At 41.3% G+C, this 20343-nt stretch overlaps 2 protein-coding genes across 3 annotated transcripts in view; both read left to right on the top strand.

The window, feature by feature from the left end:
• Positions 1-11397, top strand: part of LOC100154852 (olfactory receptor 10C1-like) — a 58804-nt gene extending 47407 nt beyond the window's left edge. The window contains exon 2 of one of the 2 annotated variants that reach the window (XM_005663223.3): positions 10190-11397. In XM_005663223.3, the coding sequence (XP_005663280.1) occupies positions 10195-11139 (945 nt within the window). In that variant the 5' untranslated portion in view covers positions 10190-10194 and the 3' untranslated portion in view covers positions 11140-11397. The remainder of the gene's footprint in view (positions 1-10189) is intronic. The other variant, XM_021089601.1, reaches the window with a different exon arrangement.
• LOC110260313 (olfactory receptor 10C1-like) lies at positions 11419-19614 on the top strand. Its single transcript, XM_021089603.1, has one exon. The coding sequence runs from the start codon at positions 17755-17757 to the stop codon at positions 18697-18699; it is 945 nt and encodes a 314-aa protein (XP_020945262.1). The 5' UTR covers positions 11419-17754; the 3' UTR covers positions 18700-19614.

Genomic DNA, 20343 nt, shown 5'->3' on the forward strand with positions numbered 1-20343 from the left:
ACACACACACACAGTGGGTATATAAACTTACACTGCATGAGGAAACTGAAGCTCAGAAAGGCTGTGTGACTAGTCTGGGATTGCAGCAAAAATGATGTATCTGTGTTCATGTATAGATGAGGGGAGAGGGAGGAGGCTATTTTAGGTAAAGGGCTAATATAGGATAGGTAGGGAGATGGGTTCAATAATTCGTAGCAGTGCAGAATGGATGAAGAGGAAGGAATGCAAGGAGAAATAAATAGCAGACATAGATAATAGACTCAGAAATGTTAGAACTCGTCATTACCCTGATTTTACCTTCCCTGCACTGTGGCATCTAGATTGACCCAAAGACTCATCCTTAGTCTCTTAAAGTACCCAGTTTCCCTGTAAAAACATGGCAGAAACAGAAGACTCATTAGCCTATTGGGGTCTCAGACCCTGCACCAATTTCCCCATCCTCTTGGTTCCTTACCATTGATAGGAGTTTTTAGTTAAGCTGTTATTCAGGCCTTGGTTCTTGGACCTCAATGCATATGTTTGAGGCCCTTGTCTTGGTCACTTTTTCCACAAAGACACTCAATTTTTCCACCTGTTCATAATGCACCCTTTTCTATGTCTGCCACAGGTAGGCAGGTGTCCTGGAACGAGGAATGTTCTTTCTTCACGTTAGTTCAGCAGTTTCTGCATAGCTGTGGCAAAAAGCAGACCCAGCATTCTTGAAGTATCAAAGACACCAGAAAATCTGACCTTATATTAAAAAAAAAATCAACAGCATTAGAACCACAATACATAAAACAGATAAGCACCAAGTAGAAAACACTGAAATAGAAAGTAGAAATGGGGACCCAAAGCCTGGGCCCCTCCCTGTGCCCTTCCTTCTACCCTGACCCCTTGATTGGTCCTCTGGCAAGATGATTCTACTTTTGCACTTTTTTTCCCCTGTCTTTTTAGGGATGCACCTGTGGCTTGTGGGAATTTCCCATTCTAGGTGTGGAATTGGAGCTGTAGCTTCCGGCCTACACCTCAGCCACAGCAATGCCAGATTCCAGATCCGAGCCTTACCTGTGACCTACTCCATAGCTCACAAAATGCTGGATCCTTAACCCATTGAGGGAGGCCAGAGATCGAACCTGCATCCTCATGGATATTTGTCTTGTTCATTACTACTCAGCAACAACAGGAACTCCTGCTTTTGCACTTTTTCAAATGTGAATTGAGGGCTGAGGAGCTGACACAAGCTACCAGAGATGAAAAGCTCCTTGGCAACCAAGATAAGATCAGAGACCAGAGCTTGGCAGAGACTTGTCACTGTGTGGATACTTATAAAATTGTTCTTGGGAGTTCCCTATTGCGGCTCGGAGAAACAAATTTGACTAGTATCCATGAGGATGTGGGTTCGATCCCTAGCCTCACGTAGAGTGTTGGGGATCTTGCATTGCCATGAACTGTGATGTAGGTTGCAGCTGCAGCTTGGATCCTGCATTGCTGTGGCTGTGGTATAGGCCAGTAGCTATGATTCTGGTTTAACCCCTAGCCTGGGAACTTCCGTACACTGCAAGTATGGCCCTAAAAAGAAAAAAAAAAAAAAGCGTTCCTGATTGTTTTCAGGTTAAAAATAAAATAGAAAGATTATTGGACCTGGATTCAACCCCAGATCCACTTCTGTGGGTTGAGTGATCCTAACAAGACTTCCTCAGCCTCATCTTCTCTTCTGCCAGGTGGAAGGAGTGGGTGACTGCAATTCCTTTCTGCCTTAGGGAGTTTTAATTCCACGTTTACAGCACTTCTTAGAGAGAGTGGAGTCCAAACTAGACCCAGATACGTGAGATCTGAATATCCAGAACAGAGAGGAAACAGTGTTTGTCCAAATCCCAGTTCTGCCACTTTTTGGTCATGTGATTCAGAATAAAAAAACTTAACCTCTTTCTGAGCACCTGTTTTCTCATATTTAAAAGAAGGAAATTAAGATTCCCGTTGTGGCACAGCAGAAACGAATCCCACTAGGTACCATGAGGTTGCAGGTTCAATCCCTGGCCTTGCTCAGTGGGATCTGGCATTGCGGTGAGCCGTGGTGTAGGTCACAGACATGGCTCAGATTTTGCGTTGCTGTGGTGGTGGCATAGGCTGGGGCAAAAGCTCTGATTGGACCCCTAACCTGGGAACCTCCATATACTGTGGGTACGGCCCTCAAGGACAAAAGACAAAAAAATAAATAAATAAAAGGAAGGAAATTATAATTATCTCCATCACATGGTCCTATAAAAATGAAAGGAAACAAGGAATTCCCTGGTGGGAAAGTGGGTTAAGGATCTGCCATTTTCACTACTGTGGCTTGGGGCTCAGCTGTGGTGCTGGTTCAATCCCTGGCTCTGGAATTTCTGTATACCTTGAGCACAGCCAAGAAAAAAAATTGAAGAAAATAAAATATGCCAAGTGCTTAACATTTAAATGTCTCTGACAATTAAAAAGTGCTTCATAAATAAAAAGGCTTATTATTCCAGAGGCGTGGCAATATATTGATTAGAGAAGGGACTTTGAAATCTTTTTCCTGGGTTCAGTCATTGTCTCTACCCCTTTCTTTCTACATGACCTTAAACAATTCACTTAACCTTCTTGTTTTCCATCTGTAAAATAGTCTGTAAAATGGGGACAACAGTAGAACTTAATTCAAATAATTCGCATGAGGCTTAAATTATTTTATATATGTAAGGTATTTAGAGTAGTAAACACTACACATGAGAGAGCCAGTATTACTTCAGTTTGCCACGTAAATTTCTAAAATGGGGATTTCTTCCCTTGAGCATGTCTAATTTTACACATATCTCATATTTTTTCACATGTATGGGTCAGTAGAATTGGTAATGCTCCAAATTAACCATCTTCTTTGGATTTAGTACCCCAAATCATCCTAGATCATCCTGTGTATTTCTCCTCGTCCTTGTGAAATTTATACTATCCCTTAAGTCGTGGCTTTGGGGCCCTCATCCTATTCTTACTCTTCCTGTTCTCCTACACTGTGGTTATCTCAACTTGTCGTTCTGGGGGTGGTCATGGGGCAGCAACATACTGCTTGGTCAGCACATTCCCAGGTGGCATTCTAACCAAATCACTGGCAATTTCTTGGGTCACATTAATCAATACCGTGTGGTGAGCTTGAGGGCTTACAATCCCATTGTTCCCATGTGGAGATTTCTCACAACTCAAGGACGTATGTATCTCACCAGTGACTTCCCGGTATGGAGCTGGGTGTATTCTTTCATTTATGAATAAGGGAGAAAAAGGATGAATGGATAAATAGGCTCCTAAGGATCAAATGAGGTGATCTTTATAACTCTGCCAGGAGCCATTCCCCCTTTTTAGATTGATCCAGTGTTTCAAACTCATCTTCCCCTTTACTTTACAATAGTTTATTCTTTAAAGCCTTCTGAGGACCTTCCCTTCAGATCTTCCTTAGGCAGAACTTCCCAACAAATATAGGTATGAAGTGAGTTGAGCAGCCCATCTCTCTGCACCCTACCCTTTGAGCAATGAGATGGAGCTTGAGGAAATTACAACCTCAGGATAGTTTGAATTTAAGCAGATTTTATGGACTTCCTATGTGGCTCACAACATAGTAACACTTTTTAAAATTTGCTAACATGTGAACACTGTAAACCAGCTATAATGGAAAAAATAAAAATAATTTAAAAAAGAAAAAAAATTGCTAAGATGTGAAAAGAAATGGGAAGCAATACATGAACATGATACATTGTGGTGGTTGCCTCAGGGACAACTCTTTGACTCCTTCCTTTTTGCATATTGACAGTAGTTTCATCACTCTAGAATGAAATAAATTTTACATGTATATGATTATATATATTTAACACATAATCATATGTATAATGAATATGTATGTGTATATATTATATATATGTATATAATTATATATGATTTATATACATTTATATATACAAAATCTAAACTCTGACTGCAAACTCTGCAGCAGTATCAAAGTTAACATCCTATGTAAATTGGTATAGCCACTGCAGAAAACAGTAAGGAGTTTCTTCAGCAAACCAAACATAGAGCTACCATACGATCCAGAAATCCCACTCCTGGGCATATATTTGGACAAAACTTTCATTCAAAAATATACATGCACCCTATGATCATAGCAGCACTATTCACAATAGCCAAGACATGGAAACAACCTAAGTGACTATCAATGGATCAATGGATTAAGAAGATGTGGTACATATACACAATGGAATACTACTCAGCAACTAAAAATTATGAAATAATGTCGTTTGCAGCAACGTGGATGCAACTAAATATTATCATACTAAGTGAAGTGAGTCAGAAAGAGAAGGGCAAATACCATATGGTATCACCTATATGTGAAATATAAAATATGGCACAAATGAACATATCTACAAAAGAGAAACAGACTCATAGACATAGAGAACAGGCTTTTGCTTCACAAAAATTGGGGGAGTGGGATGGACTGGGAGTTTGTAATGCAAACTATTACATTTGGAATGGATAAACAATAAGGTCCTACTCTATAGTGCAGGGAACTATATCCAATTTCTTGGGATAGACCACGATGGCATATAATAAAAAAAAGAATGTGTGTGTGTGTGTGTGTATATATATATATATACACACATATTTATATATATACATATATAAAACTGAGTCACCTTGTGGTATAGCAGACATGGGCACAGCATTGTAAGTCAACTATAATAATAAAGAAAAACTAAAAACAAAGTTAACATTCTATGACATAGGATGTAAATACAGTTTATCATCAAAGTAAAGCCCGAATGTTTTTAAGAATAAAGCAGGGCGCTATTAATAATGATCCTGGGACAACAGGCATTAACTAGAACTCGCTTGGGCCAACCAAGATATATGATTGCACTATGTCACTGTACTGACAGGTATTTTAAAAATAAACATATTGGTTTCAATAGATAATATATCCACATTATTAGAAAATCAAAATAATTTATGAAAGGTATATGTAAAGGGTCTTCTCCAACCCAGGCCTGCCTGTCCTGGGCTAGCCCCACTTCCCACAATGGGAAACAACTTTCATCAATGTTTCCTCCAATACTGCAGTGTTTCTTTGTGTAAAAACAAGTAAATGTGAGTATTCTTATAAGCTCTCTGGAGCTCATTTTTTATCGATATGGAAAGTGCCTCCACATTTTGATAAATAGCTCCATGGTGTTTCATTGTGTGTTTAATTTAACCAATCCATAATTGAAAAGCTCATGGGTTGCTTCCAGTCTTGCTAATATAAACGGAAGTACAATGAATAACCTTGTATAAACATCATTTCACATACATGTCTACAAGATACAGTCCTAGAAGTGGGATTGGTGGGCACGAGTGAATGTACAGTTTACATAAATAGTGCTAAATTTTCCCCAAATTTATTTTGCTATTTCATACTCTTATGAGAGATGTATAAAAATACCTTTCCCTGCAGTTTTCCTAACAAATTGTGCTTTTAAGCTGTATCTTTGTCAATCTGAGGGTGGTAAAATATCTCAATATAGTTTAAAGTTGCATGTATCTTTTATGAGTTAGGTTGAATTTTTTTTCCTGTATTTAATTCCCTTTATTGTTTTATAAATGCCTATTTGGGGATCTATCGCCCACATTCCAAATTGAGCATCTTGAAGAAAGGAATTATGTTTTGTCCATCTTATTCTTTGTAAGAGGTGTGGGAAATAGAAAGTATTTAATAAGTAACTTTCACTAATGAATAACAGAATTACTATGATTTTCCCTTTCTCCACACCATTTGAGCTGCTTTTGGTAACACTTTTTCTAACATTTAGATCATGTTTTCTTCTTGGAGAATAATATTACATTTAAATATATGCGTACTACAGAATAGATAGATAAATACAATTTTAAAATCACTTATACATTGTTATAATCATTCATCTGTTGCTTTCTCATACATTCTCATAACAAAGAGGATTTTTTTCAAATAGTAATAAGAATTGTACAATGTTGACAGCTGCAATAATATTTTCTTCGATTAATACTGTAAGAGGTATCCTTAATTACCTCTTTTGCTAAATCATGAATTTCTTGAAGGCATCAAAACTTGTTCTTTTCTTTTGCTCCTTTTTAAATACAGAGTAGGTATTACGTGAGCATGTTTCACTGGTGGGAGATGACATGAGAGGAAAAGAAACAATTTCCTTAGCTAAGCAAGGCCTAAACTTAGGATGCTCCAACTTCTATTTTCCCTTCTCATGCTACTTTTAGGTCAAACATCACACTCCATATTCATTTACAAAGATGAATACTTTTCACATACTTTGCACTGGTATGGGTTTGTGTGTGGGCTTCTTATAAACAGATATTTGTATCACCCTGATTGCTTTCTGGAGGCAAATGTACAGCTGTTATATACCCTGTGTATATATGTACCCTGTAAGCCAGGATGACATACAATTGGATACCACAAAGCACAGGGAAAATCTGTCCAAGAGTCTGCTTTATAGATCCATTAATCAGGCTACGAATCCAGGCTGCTTTGGTGTTTGTGAAAGTGGAGGATGAAGCAGTTTGGTCAAATGGTAGTTACAACCATTTGTCCTGGAGAAAGGTTGGGTGTTCTCATGAGGTGGCATCCATGCACAAAGCTGAAAAAGACTGAACCAGACCCTCTAAATGCCCTGGAATCTGAAAAAAGTTTTACTCAAGGACAGATTCCTCCAAATCCTCAGATTATGTTATTTTCTATTTTCTAAAGTAAAACTCTCAAAACCAAATATAGCCACTTTTCTGTTGAAAAGAGAAAACAACTCCAGCTCTCACAGGAAGATTTTCCTGATTGATCTGAGGCAATTTAATGGTTTCTCCTATGTTTATGTGGTCTATATGCAAATCTTTCATGGTTAATGTTCTGATAGCCAATTTAATTTTGCTATTATCTTGTTCTCGGCTGCTGATTTCTAAATGTTAAACGGCATTTGCATTGACCAGTGATGAAAATCTATGATGTTCCAGTGAGTTAGTTCTTTCAATCTACCTCTTGTATGGCCTTTATATCCATCTAGTACATGCTTAGGTAAACTGGCCAGTTGAGGTCAGAATTCATATGTTGACGGTTGGAGTTTCATGAAGATGATGCTGATGGTAATAAAAATGATGGTGATGATAGAAAACTGAATAAGCATGATGTAGGTGTTCCATATAATTATAATGGTGGTGGTGGTATAAATGGTGAAAACAATACTGGTGGTGGTGGTGGTTTAGAAGAGTCTTTGGCTCACAGTAAATAATAATGATCCAATCAGTGAATAAATAATAGTGTTTATAGAGAAGGTGGGGATGATTGTCATGGAGATGAAGAGAGTCAAAGCAGAAGTGATGGTGCTGCTGATCTTTTTTATACCATGGTAAGGTTGGTAGGGGGCAAATTGATGATTTACTCTTCCTAGGTCGCCTAGCTTTTACTATTGGAATTGAGTGGAAATGAAACTAAGTCTCCTTGCAGGTGAATTTTTAAGAAGATAAAACTCATTTCTGTGGTATTCAAGGAGTTATTCTACATGTCTCTATAAGACTATGGAAGAGAGGTTGTCTTTGCCATAGAAAGCTGTATGGAACTTGCAAAATATTCCAGTGGCCCTGAGAAGCAGTGGCCCTGAGAACTGATCCACAGCCCAATAGTCAGAGGTTCAGAGTTGAGAGAAGTCACTTGAGAAATAAAGTTACTCTGGTTCATTTTCCTGTGCTCAATTTTTTGCCCCAGAGGAACTTTTACTGAGAGCTACTCACACTCAGCTACCCCAGTGAACATACAGCAAGAATCTCCTGGGATCTCAGCATATCCAGGAACATGAAGGATAAGTAGGGAAGGATCTTGGAGTAAGAAGATGCTGTGAAGAAAGTGAGAAGTCCTAATGCCCTCAAAAGAGACAGGTAGTGGTTGGGATGGTGCAGCAGAAATTAGAGGAGCTGAAGAGGACTAGAGAGGGCTTTGACTTATACCATGAAAGGTCTATGAGGGTATGAGAGGAAAATTCTAGGAACAGTGCTGTTGATGTTCTCCACAGCACATAAACATTTTCAGTGACTTTAGGAAACTATAGATGATCTGCGTTGTCAGAGTCTTAGAAAACAGCATTTCAAACTTTTTTCATTTTAGAGAAAAAAGAAGTGGAAAGAGAAGTTGTGCTGCCCACTGTGCATTGCCAGTTAATGACAGAACAAGTTCACACAGCCAAATCCCTGACTTATATGAAAGCTTCTTTTAAAAATACTATAGGACTTCTTGTTTGGGTGTTCTGACTTCACAGCTTCCTCCTTAGGCGTTCCTGGTGCATTTATCCTTTGGAGAGCCTCTTTCAAAGAAGTGAAACTTTTAAGTGAGATATCATCAGGCACCACGGACCTAAGATTTCAGGGACTATTTGTATAGATTCTGCATTTCTTTTACTTCCCATCTATTTTTCTTCTGCTCTTTTTTTTTTTATTTTCCCACTGTACAGCAAGGGGGTCAGGTTATCCTTACATGTATACATTACAATTACATTTTTTCCCCCACCCTTTGTTCTGTTGCAACACGAGTATCTAGACATAGTTCTCAATGCTATTCAGCAGGATCTCCTTGTAAATCTATTCTAGGTTGTGTCTGATAAGCCCAAGCTCCCGATCCCTCCCACTCCCTCCCCCTCCCATCAGGCAGCCACAAGTCTCTTCTCCAAGTCCATGATTTTCTTTTCTGAGGAGATGTTCATTTGTGCTGGATATTAGATTCCAGTTATAAGTGATATCATATGGTATTTGTCTTTGTCTTTCTGGCTCATTTCACTCAGTATGAGATTCTCTAGTTCCATCCATGTTGCTGCAAATGGCATTATGTCATTCTTTTTTATGGCTGAGTAGTATTCCATTGTGTATATATATCACATCTTCTGAATCCAATCATCTGTCGATGGACATTTGGGTTGTTTCCATGTCCTGGCTATTGTGAATAGTGCTGCAATGAACATGCGGGTGCCCGTGTCTCTTTTAAGTAGAGTTTTGTCCGGATAGATGCCCAAGAGTGGGATTGCGGGGTCATATGGAAGTTCTATGTATAGATTTCTAAGGTATCTCCAAACTGTTCTCCATAGTGGCTGTACCAGTTTACATTCCCACCAGCAGTGCAGGAGGGTTCCCTTTTCTCCACAGCCCCTCCAGCACTTGTTATTTGTGGATTTATTAATGATGGCCATTCTGACTGGTGTGAGGTGGTATCTCATGGTAGTTTTGATTTGCATTTCTCTTATAATCAGCGATGTTGAGCATTTTTTCATGTGTTTGTTGGCCATCTGTATATCTTCTTTGGAGAAATGTCTATTCAGGTCTTTTGCCCATTTTAACTCCTGGGAGATTCCTGAGAGAACAATCACTTTTAGGGGATGATTTTTCTCTCTTCTTCACAGCCCTATATTACTAATCTTCTAATCATTAGAAACTGTAGGAAGGATAGAAACAAGGATATTCTTCTCCCCCTGTTTTTTGAATATATATATATATATATATATATATATGAAACTGAAGTATAGTTGATTTATAATGTCATGTTAGTTTCAGGTATACAACAAAATTCTTCATATATATTCTTTTAAAGACATGTATATGTATATATATTCTTTTTTAGATTTAGATTTTAGATTTAAATATATCTTAGATAAAAGTATATTTTTAAAATTTTCAATCTTAAGGCACTAAGAGAATTGAACTTCAGCTATATGTGTGCTTCTCTATTTCTTCTTCCGATCTTCAGATCTTAGTACATGACAGTCTTACTTTATTTATTGTTGTCAGTTCCTCTACACTCTCTCTACCATTCCTCATTTAAGCTATTCGCAACCACTAGTTAGGTTTCTTCTGTTTCCTGATGGAGTAGGAAAGAAAATGCCTGAGGCATTAGAGCACAATATTATAACATAGAAAAGGATTGAACTGGCATCAGGAGCCTTAGTTTCTAGCTCCAGCCCTATCAAAAATAGATTCTATGATATGAGTCCAACCCCGTGTGCCTTCGGGACTGCAATTTCTCTATTGCAAAGTGAGGAGCATTCAATAATGCTAATTTCCTTTCAGGTGCTCACACTCAGTGTTCTTGACACTAGGGAAGTTTTCTGAATAGAGGAAAAAACCCTGACATTGTTAATCTTCTGTCTTTACTCCTTGTTCCTAGGAATCATGGGTCATGCCAATCACACATGGACGCCGAGTTTTCTTCTGGCCGGCTTCACCACCACTGGAACCTTGCAACCTCTGGCTTTCTTGGGGACACTGTGCATCTATCTCCTCACCCTGGCAGGGAACTTGCTCATCATTGTCCTGGTTTGGGCAGACTCTGGGCTGTCCACACCCATGTACTTCTTCATCAGCGTCCTATCCTTCTTGGAACTCTGGTATGTCAGCACCACCGTGCCCATGCTGCTGCATACCTTACTCCATGGGCGTTCACCCATCTCCTCAGCTGCGTGCTTTGTCCAGCTCTATGTCTTCCACTCCCTGGGCATGACTGAGTGCTGCCTGTTGGGTGTCATGGCACTGGACCGCTACCTTGCCATCTGCCGTCCACTCCATTACCACTCACTCATGAGCAGGCAGGTACAGTTGTGGCTAGCAGGGGCCAGTTGGGTGGCTGGCTTCTCAGCTGCCCTTGTGCCAGCCAGCCTCACGGCCACTCTCCCCTTCTGTCTGAGAGAGGTGGCTCATTACTTTTGTGACCTGGCCCCACTAATGAGGTTGGTATGTGTAGATACAAGCTGGCATGACCGGGTTCATAGGGCAGTGATTGGTGTGGCCACGGGGTGCAACTTTATGTTCATTTTAGGTCTGTATGTGGGGATCCTGAAAGTTGTTCTGAACCTGCCCTCAGCTGCCAGCCGAGCCAAGGCCTTTTCCACCTGTTCCTCCCACATAACCGTAGTGGCCCTCTTTTATGCTTCTGCCTTTACAGTTTATGTGGGCTCACCTGGGAGTCACCTTAAGGGCACAGACAAGCATATTGCCCTAGTGTATGCCCTTCTTACGCCTTTCCTCAACCCTATCATCTATACCCTTCGCAACAAGGAGGTAAAGGAGGCCATGAAGAGGGTCAGTGTCAGGATCAGGACTCTTTTAAATGAACCTTGAGAATCTCTGTGGTCACAGCCCAGCTTCTTGGTTAATTGTACGAATCAGCCAGTTGTTAGGCAATCATTTGGCCAGAGTTCAAGTAAATATCAATGAACAAAAATCAGTCAGTTCATTTGTCGAATATGCTGCAGATACTCACTCAGGAAGACATAGTCCTGGGTTGGAGTTCCCGTTGTGGCTCAGTGGTTAACGAGTCCGACTAGGAACCATGAGGTTGCGGGTTTGATCCCTGCCCTTGCTCAGTGGGTTAAGGATCCGGCATTGCTGTGAGCTGTGGTGTAGGTTGCAGATGCGGCTCAAAACTTGCATTGCTGTGGCTCTGGTGAGACCCCTAGCCTGGGAACCTCAACGTCTACATGATGAGATTAGAAAGATTACTGCACTTAGTGTAAGGAGATCTGGATTCAACCCCAGATCCACTACTGTGGGCTGAGTGCCCTTTGCAAGACTTCCTCAGCCTTATTCTCTCTGCTAGATGAGAGAACACCTTCCCCTTAGCCAGTTTTGATCCTATGTTTGCACTCTTCATCTTTTTTTTTTTTTGGCTTTATTGGGCCACACTAGTGGTGTATGAAAGTTCAAAGGCTAGGGATCAAATCAGAGCTACAGCTGCCAGCCTGTGCCACAGCCACTGCGACATCAGATCCGAGTTGAGATTGCGACATACACCACAGCTCACAGCTACGGTGGATCCTTAACCCACTGAGCAAGGCCAGGGATCAAACCCTCAACCTTATGATTCCTAGTTGGATTTGTTTCTGCTGCACCATCATGGGAGCTCCTGATTGTCTCTTCTTAAAGAAATCAGGATCTGAACCAGCCCCAGGTGGGTAAGATATGAATATCCAGAACACAGAGAAGAAGGTGTTGGTTCAAATTTAAGTTTTATCTTTGACTGTGTGATCCTGGACCAAAAAAAGAAAGTTCTCTCTGATTTCAATAAAAAAAATTCTGTAACAAGGAATTCTAAACTTTAAATGAGATAACAAATGCTAAGTGTTCAATGCATGGTAGCCTTAGTATCCTAGAGGCAGGGCAGGGTAGTTGTTAGAGGATGGATTTTGAGGTCTATCTGCCTGGGTTCAAACATCAGTTCTACCATTTAACTGCTATGTGCCCTTAAGCAATGCACTTAACTTTCCTGTGCCTCAGTTTCCTGCTCTGTAAACTGAGCACATAGGAGAACCTTAAACACTACATAAATGTTACTACTACTTTGAAGATTTTCCACAAACATTTCTGCAGCAGGAATTTCTTTCCTTGAGAGTTTCACACATATCTCACATGTTCATTATGTGCAGAGGCAGTAGAATTGGTAATTCTCCAAGAGAAACATCACCGTTTGACCTACGTGTCCAAAGTCAACTTTGCACAGCCTGTGGATTCCCCCTGGCTTGTGTGAAGTCTCTCTAGGCTGCTCCCCTACGTGCAAAATGCAGCACTCCAGGCTGCTAAGTCTATTGCTTTTGAGCTCTGATCTTCTCTCTGCTCTTGCACCTCATTTCACTTAGACAGCTCTTTTTGCAGGAGTGGTTGCGGGCACTCCTGATAAAAGGCTGGAAACTGCTTGTCCTTGCAGTGGCTTGGGTCCCATTCACTAACAGCCCTGTGGGTCCCATCCCTGTGGGTCTAAATGGTGTGGTGAGCCTGGGGCTTACAATCCTATTGTTTGAGACAAATGTGGTTCACTAACAGCTTGATGCAGCACCATTGATTTCTAGCCCAGCACTTGGGATTCATTCATTGAGTGAATGAATGAATGAATAAGTGAATCAACTCTCAAGAGTCAAATGAGTGTGATAGCAACCCCACCAGGAGACAGTCTTCTTCTTAGCTTTTTCGTAGTTCCAAACTCCCCTTCCTCTCATTTTACAACTTTCCTGGTCTAGCAGCCTCTTCGGACCCTTTCTCTTAGCATGTAAAATGTAGGTCATCCTTAGTGCAGTTTCCCCACTGATGTAAATAACAGGGGCGCTGAACACCTGACTCCCTGCCTCTAACACACGACCATTTGAAAATGGTCACGTGGGAGCCCTTAACCTGGCTGCCTCTGCAGGAAACAACCCCTCTGTTCCTTTAAATATTCTCTGAAAGTCCCATCACGTTTCATATGTGCTATGGTGTGAAAACGTTAGAGAAGTAATGCCTTGGTGCGTGGAAGCCCAGTTTTGGCCACTTTTCCTCTGGTGACATCTGGATACTGGCGGTAGCAGGAGAAACAGTGAGAACAAGCCTGGGTGGAAATCTACCCAAATCAGATCATTTGCTCTGTGCTAGGTTGAGGATAGCATTCTCTCATGCAGAATGTTTATGTCATTGGTTGTCCAAGTGCAAGTGCCTTGGGAGGTGTGGCAGTAACTACTCTAAGGCATCAGGCATCACAAACCAGAGCTGTCTGGAGGCAAACAAGGATATATGACCACAGCACATCGCTGAACTATCATTATTTTTAAAAATGTGATTTCCTCGCCTCGACATATAATACACCTAAAGGGTTCAAAATCAAAGCAATCTGAGAGTATTGAGGTGGAGAATTCTTGCTACTCCAACTTCCCAACCTGTCTGCTCCTTCCTAGTCTTGACCCCACCCTGATAGGAGACCACTTTTAATCATTTTCCCTGCATGATTACAGTGTTTCAATATGCAAAACCCAGAAGAGAAGAATATTTTAGAATCCACCATTTCTAAGCACAAAGCCCACCCTATATACTTTGTTCTATCTTTGTTTTTATTTTCTTAACAAGACCTCCTGGAGAGCTTTCCATTTCCTTGCAAAGAGTGTTTCCATTAAAAAAAAAAAACAAAAAACAAAAAACAGCAAAATTGTTCCATAGCATGCCATTGTGCTATTAATTTGACTAATCTTCTATTGAAGGACTCTTGAGTTGCTCCTGTCTTTGGCTCTTCAATACAAAACTTGAATGCATACCCTATGTATACATTATTTTATATGTGTGCATACATATTCCTAGTAATGGAATTCTTCAGTCATAGTGCAAATGCACCTGAAATGTGAGTACATATCCTTAAATTTACCTCTACAGGGATTACACCATTTAGTTTTCCCACTAGCAAAGGATGAAAGCGTGTTTAGGATTTTCTATAAAGTGTGTATTCGTACTTTTGGGCCTTTGTAAATATGAAAATTGAAAATCAGTATTTTGTCACTTTAAGGTTAAATTTGTTTCTTCACATATGAGATTGGGGTTTTTCTTACATTTGAAAAACTTGTATTTTTCATATAATTGGCTGATTTGAGGGTCTGTCTCCCAAACTCTAGAGTAAACCTCTTATGGGAGAGGACTGTATGTTTAGGCATCTTGTTTTCAGCATTTCTAGCATCAGGCCTGGGCATAAAAATGTTTAAAAGATCTATTAAATACAGGAGTAAAGGCGTGATCTTGATTTCCCATATTCCTTATGTTATTTTAGCTACACCTGATATAATTTTTCCAACCTCCAAATTAGGCTTTTTAAGAATGTTTTATGTAGAAATACAGCAATCAAATGTTGAGATGAGTACAATTTAAAAATCACTTTTAATGCCATTACTTTGAAACAATTATTGATGTATTTATTTCTAGTTTTGAATAAACATACATTTTTTTTCAAATATTAGCAATGACAGTGTGAATTTCTGAACACACACTAAAACATACTTTTTTTTTTTGCTTACATTTTAAGTCTGTATAACTTTAAATACAATCTTTTCTGCATATCATGAACTAGTTGATGGAGGTGTGAGGTCTTGTTCCATTCCTGATACAGAATACTGGCTAGGTGAGCACTCTGTGCTGAGAGGTGATGACACAAAAGAGAAGAAAATCCATTCTTGCTTAGGCAAGACCTGTACTTGGAGCCCTCCAACCCTTTCATATAGATCTCTGGTTTTGTGCTACTCGCTCTGGGTAGTGTCTACGAATCCTAAGCTCAGGTATTTATATCGCATCATTAGCCTTCTAATCTACTCAGGTAGTGCTAAGACTTTCCGATACACAACTGGACAGGCAAATGAAGAAGCAGGTCTGTTGTGGAGCCAGCCTCGTGAAGAGGAAATATAGGACTATCAAGGCGATGTGAGTACATAGAGAACTACAAATAAGTATTAAAATGGCAACTCTGAGTTCAGCGCAATTATTCTTTTGAAGAGTCTAGATAGATGGCTAGTCTGTGCAGATCCATGAAATAAGGATGGAAACAAAGAGTCTTTTGGTGTTTGGGATTGGGGAGGACCCAGCAATTTAGTGCAAGGGCAGTTGCAACGATCCATCCTGGAGAAAGGTCAGGTACTTCAGGTGAAGTGTCATATGGGCTCAATGCCGGTTGAGATTGAAGGAGGCTCTCTGGTGGTCCAAATACTTGAGCTTTACTTTTCTCCAAGAGATGCTTCCAATCCTGCAGTTACATTTGCCCTCTCAGAAGCCAACATCTTCTTTTCCTTTTGCCTAAAAATCACCAGAAATTGGATCTCAGAAAGTTCAGTGATTGCCTTCATTTCAGTGTTGATGTACTGGTTCATCACTTATGTGATCTCTTTACCTTCGATTTAACTTAGTAAGAGTATTGTCCTCACATTTGATTCTGAATAAAGTACACTTGTATTTATAAATGATTCAAATGCATTACTTCCCGTAGATAACTTTGATTATTTTTCTAGATTTCATGTCCATCCAAGTACGTGCTCATGGATAGAGCCCAACTGGGGTTAGAGCTCAGATGCTTATCTCGAGACTTTTTGGTGAAAATATTAAGGAGGCGGCTAACGATAAAGTGATCATAGAAGGGAACAAGTGTCATAAGGCAGGCTTACGTAATAATAACAGTGGTGAAGATGAATGCAATGGTAGCAATCCTGGTAATATAAGCTTTGAAGGATGCAGTTGGAACAGAGTATCAGGTGTTCAATAAACAACGACTGAGCCAATGAATAAACGATAGAGGACCCGATGAATGTAGAGATAATGGTGGGGGTGCTGGAGGGGGAGATGTTCAACACGGAAGTGAGAGTGGTGCCCACGTTGATTTTGTTTATATGGTGATGAGGCTAATGGTAAGCAGAAAAAGCTGAATGAAAAATCTTAAGAGGAATTTTTTTTTTTTTTAATGACTCTCACTTCTATGATGCTCAAAATGTCACTCTCAACATGTGCACAAGTTTGTCCATGCGGGCTTGTCTCTTCCCATAGACAGCGATGTGGAACTTGCAAAAAATTCTGGTGGCCCCAAAGAGGCAATGTCCCTCAGTTTGGATTCCATAGCCCAACCTCCCAAACTCAGGGCTGCAAAATTAAGAAGAGTCACTGGAGAAAGAGAGCAACTCTGCTTTAATTCCCTGTGCCCAATGTCCTGCCCCAGGGGAAAATTTGCTGAGACCTAGTCACACCCAGCAACCCCCGGGACCACAGCGAGGAGCCCCTGGGAAGCCAGGATTTTCAGGAACACAAGATTCAAATAGGGACTTTATTGTGTTGGAGTGAAAAGGACAATGAGAAAGAAGTTACGGGCCTTATTGTCACCCAAACAGCCAGGTACTGGTCAGGGATGGTGCAGCAGAGATTGGAGGAACTGAAGAAGAGGACTAAGAGAGGGCTCTGACCTTTCCTAGGTGAGGGCTATTAGATGGGTGGGAAGAAACCTTTTGGGACATTACTGTACATCTCCGATCTTCACCTTCATCCTGAAAACACTTTTCTTTTAGTAGCTCTGGAGAACCACAGCTTGTCTGGGCTATGAGGGGCTTTATAAGTTATCTGTTCAAACTTCTTCACTTTAGAGAAGAACACGTTGACGTAAAAGAGGAGAAATGGCCAGGCTCAAGATTTGTTTTCAGTTGGCGGCCCAGCAAGTTGAGGGGGCCAGTTCCCAAAGAGAATGTGTTTATCTTTTTCTACAGCCCTTGGAGACTGATTCCTTAGGACCCTGACGTCACCACTTCACACGCACTTTCCTAGTACATAATTCCTTTTGGAAATCCTTCCTGAAAATGCACTGTGTCTAATCGTTGATTCCTCAACTGGCCCCGTCATTCTGAGCTTTGAGGGACTCTTCTGGAGAATTCACCTTTCTTTCTTCTCCCTCCTCTCCCTCCATCAGTCCTTACTGAGAACATTCTTAAGGTCCAGAGAGGCTCCCTGAGCGAACTTACCAGTCACATTTGAGAAAGCATTTGTCACTTTTTCCAACAATCAGTTGGGCTGATTGTTGTATGTGGGGGATGTGGCACAGGTGGGTGCTGCAACCGTGGGGCATTTAACCTGCACTGCAAGTAGAAGAGCCTGCACATTTTCCTATTTCTTCCATTTCCTGGTGGAGTATGTGGGAGAGTATTCTGGGGCCTGGGACTCTGGTGTCACAATCTATACAATCAGAAGAGGGCTTTGACCAGGAAACCCAGACTCCACTTCCACTCTGTCAGCAACAGTCTGTGATAGTGTGCAAATCACTTCTGCCTTCTGGCTTTCAGTTCCTGTTTTGAAAAGTGAGAGTGGTTTGATAAGGCATCAAGGGATACCTTCAGGCTTATGCATTCTATACTTCTGGCTCTGGAAAATTTCTCTAGCAGAATCCTGAAGTAGTTCATTTCCTGTCTGTGCCCCTTGTTCCTAGGAATCATGGGTCATGTCAATCACACATGGATGCCGAGTTTTCTTCTGGCTGGCTTCACCACCACTGGAATCCTGCAACCTCTGGCTTTCTTGGGGACACTGTGCATCTATCTCCTCACCCTGGCAGGGAACTTGCTCATCATTGTCCTGGTTTGGGCAGACTCTGGGCTGTCCACACCCATGTACTTCTTCATCAGCGTCCTATCCTTCTTGGAACTCTGGTATGTCAGCACCACCGTGCCCATGCTGCTGCATACCTTACTCCATGGGCGTTCACCCATCTCCTCAGCTGCGTGCTTTGTCCAGCTCTATGTCTTCCACTCCCTGGGCATGACTGAGTGCTGCCTGTTGGGTGTCATGGCACTGGACCGCTACCTTGCCATCTGCCGTCCACTCCATTACCACTCACTCATGAGCAGGCAGGTACAGTTGTGGCTAGCAGGGGCCAGTTGGGTGGCTGGCTTCTCAGCTGCCCTTGTGCCAGCCAGCCTCACGGCCACTCTCCCCTTCTGTCTGAGAGAGATGGCTCATTACTTTTGTGACCTGGCCCCACTAATGCGGTTATCATGTGTGGACACAAGCTGGCATGACCGGGTTCATAGGGCAGTGATTGGTGTGGCCAATGGGTGCAACTTTATGTTCATTTTAGGTCTGTATGTGGGGATCCTGAGAGTTGTTCTGAACCTGCCCTCAGCTGCCAGCCGAGCCAAGGCCTTTTCCACCTGTTCCTCCCACATAACCGTAGTGGCCCTCTTTTATGCTTCTGCCTTTACAGTTTATGTGGGCTCACCTGGGAGTCACCTTAAGGGCACAGACAAGCATATTGCCCTAGTGTATGCCCTTCTTACGCCTTTCCTCAACCCTATCATCTATACCCTTCGCAACAAGGAGGTAAAGGAGGCCATGAAGAGGGTCAGTGTCAGGATCAGGACTCTTTTAAATGAACCTTGAGAATCTCTGTGGTCACAGCCCAGCTTCTTGGTTAATTGTACGAATCAGCCAGTTGTTAGGCAATCATTTGGCCAGAGTTCAAGTAAATATCAATGAACAAAAATCAGTCAGTTCATTTGTCGAATATGCTGCAGATACTCACTCAAGAAGACATAGTCCTGGGTTAATCAGAGCTAAGAGAGGTATTTCTTTGGTTCCTTCGTAATCTAATGGGAGAGAAATGCCACAAAAGCAGGAAAAATAGAGAAAGTGCAGATGTTTTTGCTGAACTCATGACTTGGAGAGACAGTGTATTATGGAGAGAAGAACGCAAACTAAAGCTAAGAGTGGGCCCTTTGGTCAGGATAGAATTCCCAGAGAAAGACTGAAAAGGTGGAAAGCAAATTTGGCAAATGGGAGGCTAAAATTATAACTTGTATAATTTTCAGGGGTGGAGCAATAAGACATGGGCAGAAAGCTTATCAAAAGCCCAGTGATCTGGGGTTATCATGTGATCAAAGGAAACTCAAAGGAGAAGAGAATGATACAACTGGGCAGAAGGCAGAAGCTAGAGATAATAATTTAGAGCCTAATGGGGAAGAACAAGTTATTGGAGTTGGAGGTGTTGTATGAGTTCTCTTTGAATATTGCATGATATACCTCATATTAAATAAATATGTAAAAACAATGAGATAAGTAAATAAAAACCAAGCAGCAAACCAAGAAACAAAAAGCTTTGCAAGCACACATGTACAAAGTAGGAAACAGGCTGAAATAAAAAGCAGAGATGGGGACCTAAGTAAGCTCTGATCACAGTCTCTCCCTTCTCTTATCCCCCAGTGCCCCTACCACTTCTTCTGCTGAAGAAAGTTTGAAAATTATTGCTCAGTTTTAACATCTCTCTCTTTTTTTTTCTTTTTTTGTCCTTTTGCCTTTTCTGAGGTTGCTCCCACGGCACATGGAGATTCCCAGGCTAGGTGTCTAATCAGAGCTGTAGCCACCAGCCTACGCCAGAGCCAGAGCAACGTGAGATCCGAGCCACGTATGCAACCTACACCACAGCTCACGGCAATGCCAGATCCTTAACCCACTGAGCAAGGCCAGGGATCGAACCCACAACCTCATGGTTCCTAGTCAGATTCGTTAACCACTGCATCACGACGGGAACTCCTAACTTCTCTTCTTTTGCAACATGTGAACTGAAGAGCTAATACCTGCCAAAAGATGTCAGGATATTACTGAGAAAGGACCAGAATCTTGGCAGAGATTGAGTCACTTTGTGGGTTTTAAGAACTCTATTTTTTATTCTTATGAAAGTAACTACTAAAAAATCAAATTATTTTTTGCCTGTCTGCCCTATGCCAGAAACAGTGTTGGATGCTTTCACATGTGTTTTTTTTTCATTCTTATTTATTTATTTTGGTTTTTAGGGCTGCACCCGCATATGGAGATTTCCATGCTAAGGGTCCAATCAGAGCTACAGCTGCCAGCCTACACCACAGCCACAGCAATGCAGGATCTCAGCCTCAACTGCGACCTACACCACAGCTCACAGTAGCACCGGATCTTCAATCCACTAAGCGAGGCCAGGGATCAGACCCTCAACCTCATGGTTCCTAGTCAGATTCATTTCCTGGGATCTCATCAAATGTATTTTTAACTTAG

The sequence above is a fragment of the Sus scrofa genome, chromosome 4 (assembly GCF_000003025.6).
Source record: "Sus scrofa isolate TJ Tabasco breed Duroc chromosome 4, Sscrofa11.1, whole genome shotgun sequence".
Taxonomy (NCBI): domain Eukaryota; kingdom Metazoa; phylum Chordata; class Mammalia; order Artiodactyla; family Suidae; genus Sus; species Sus scrofa.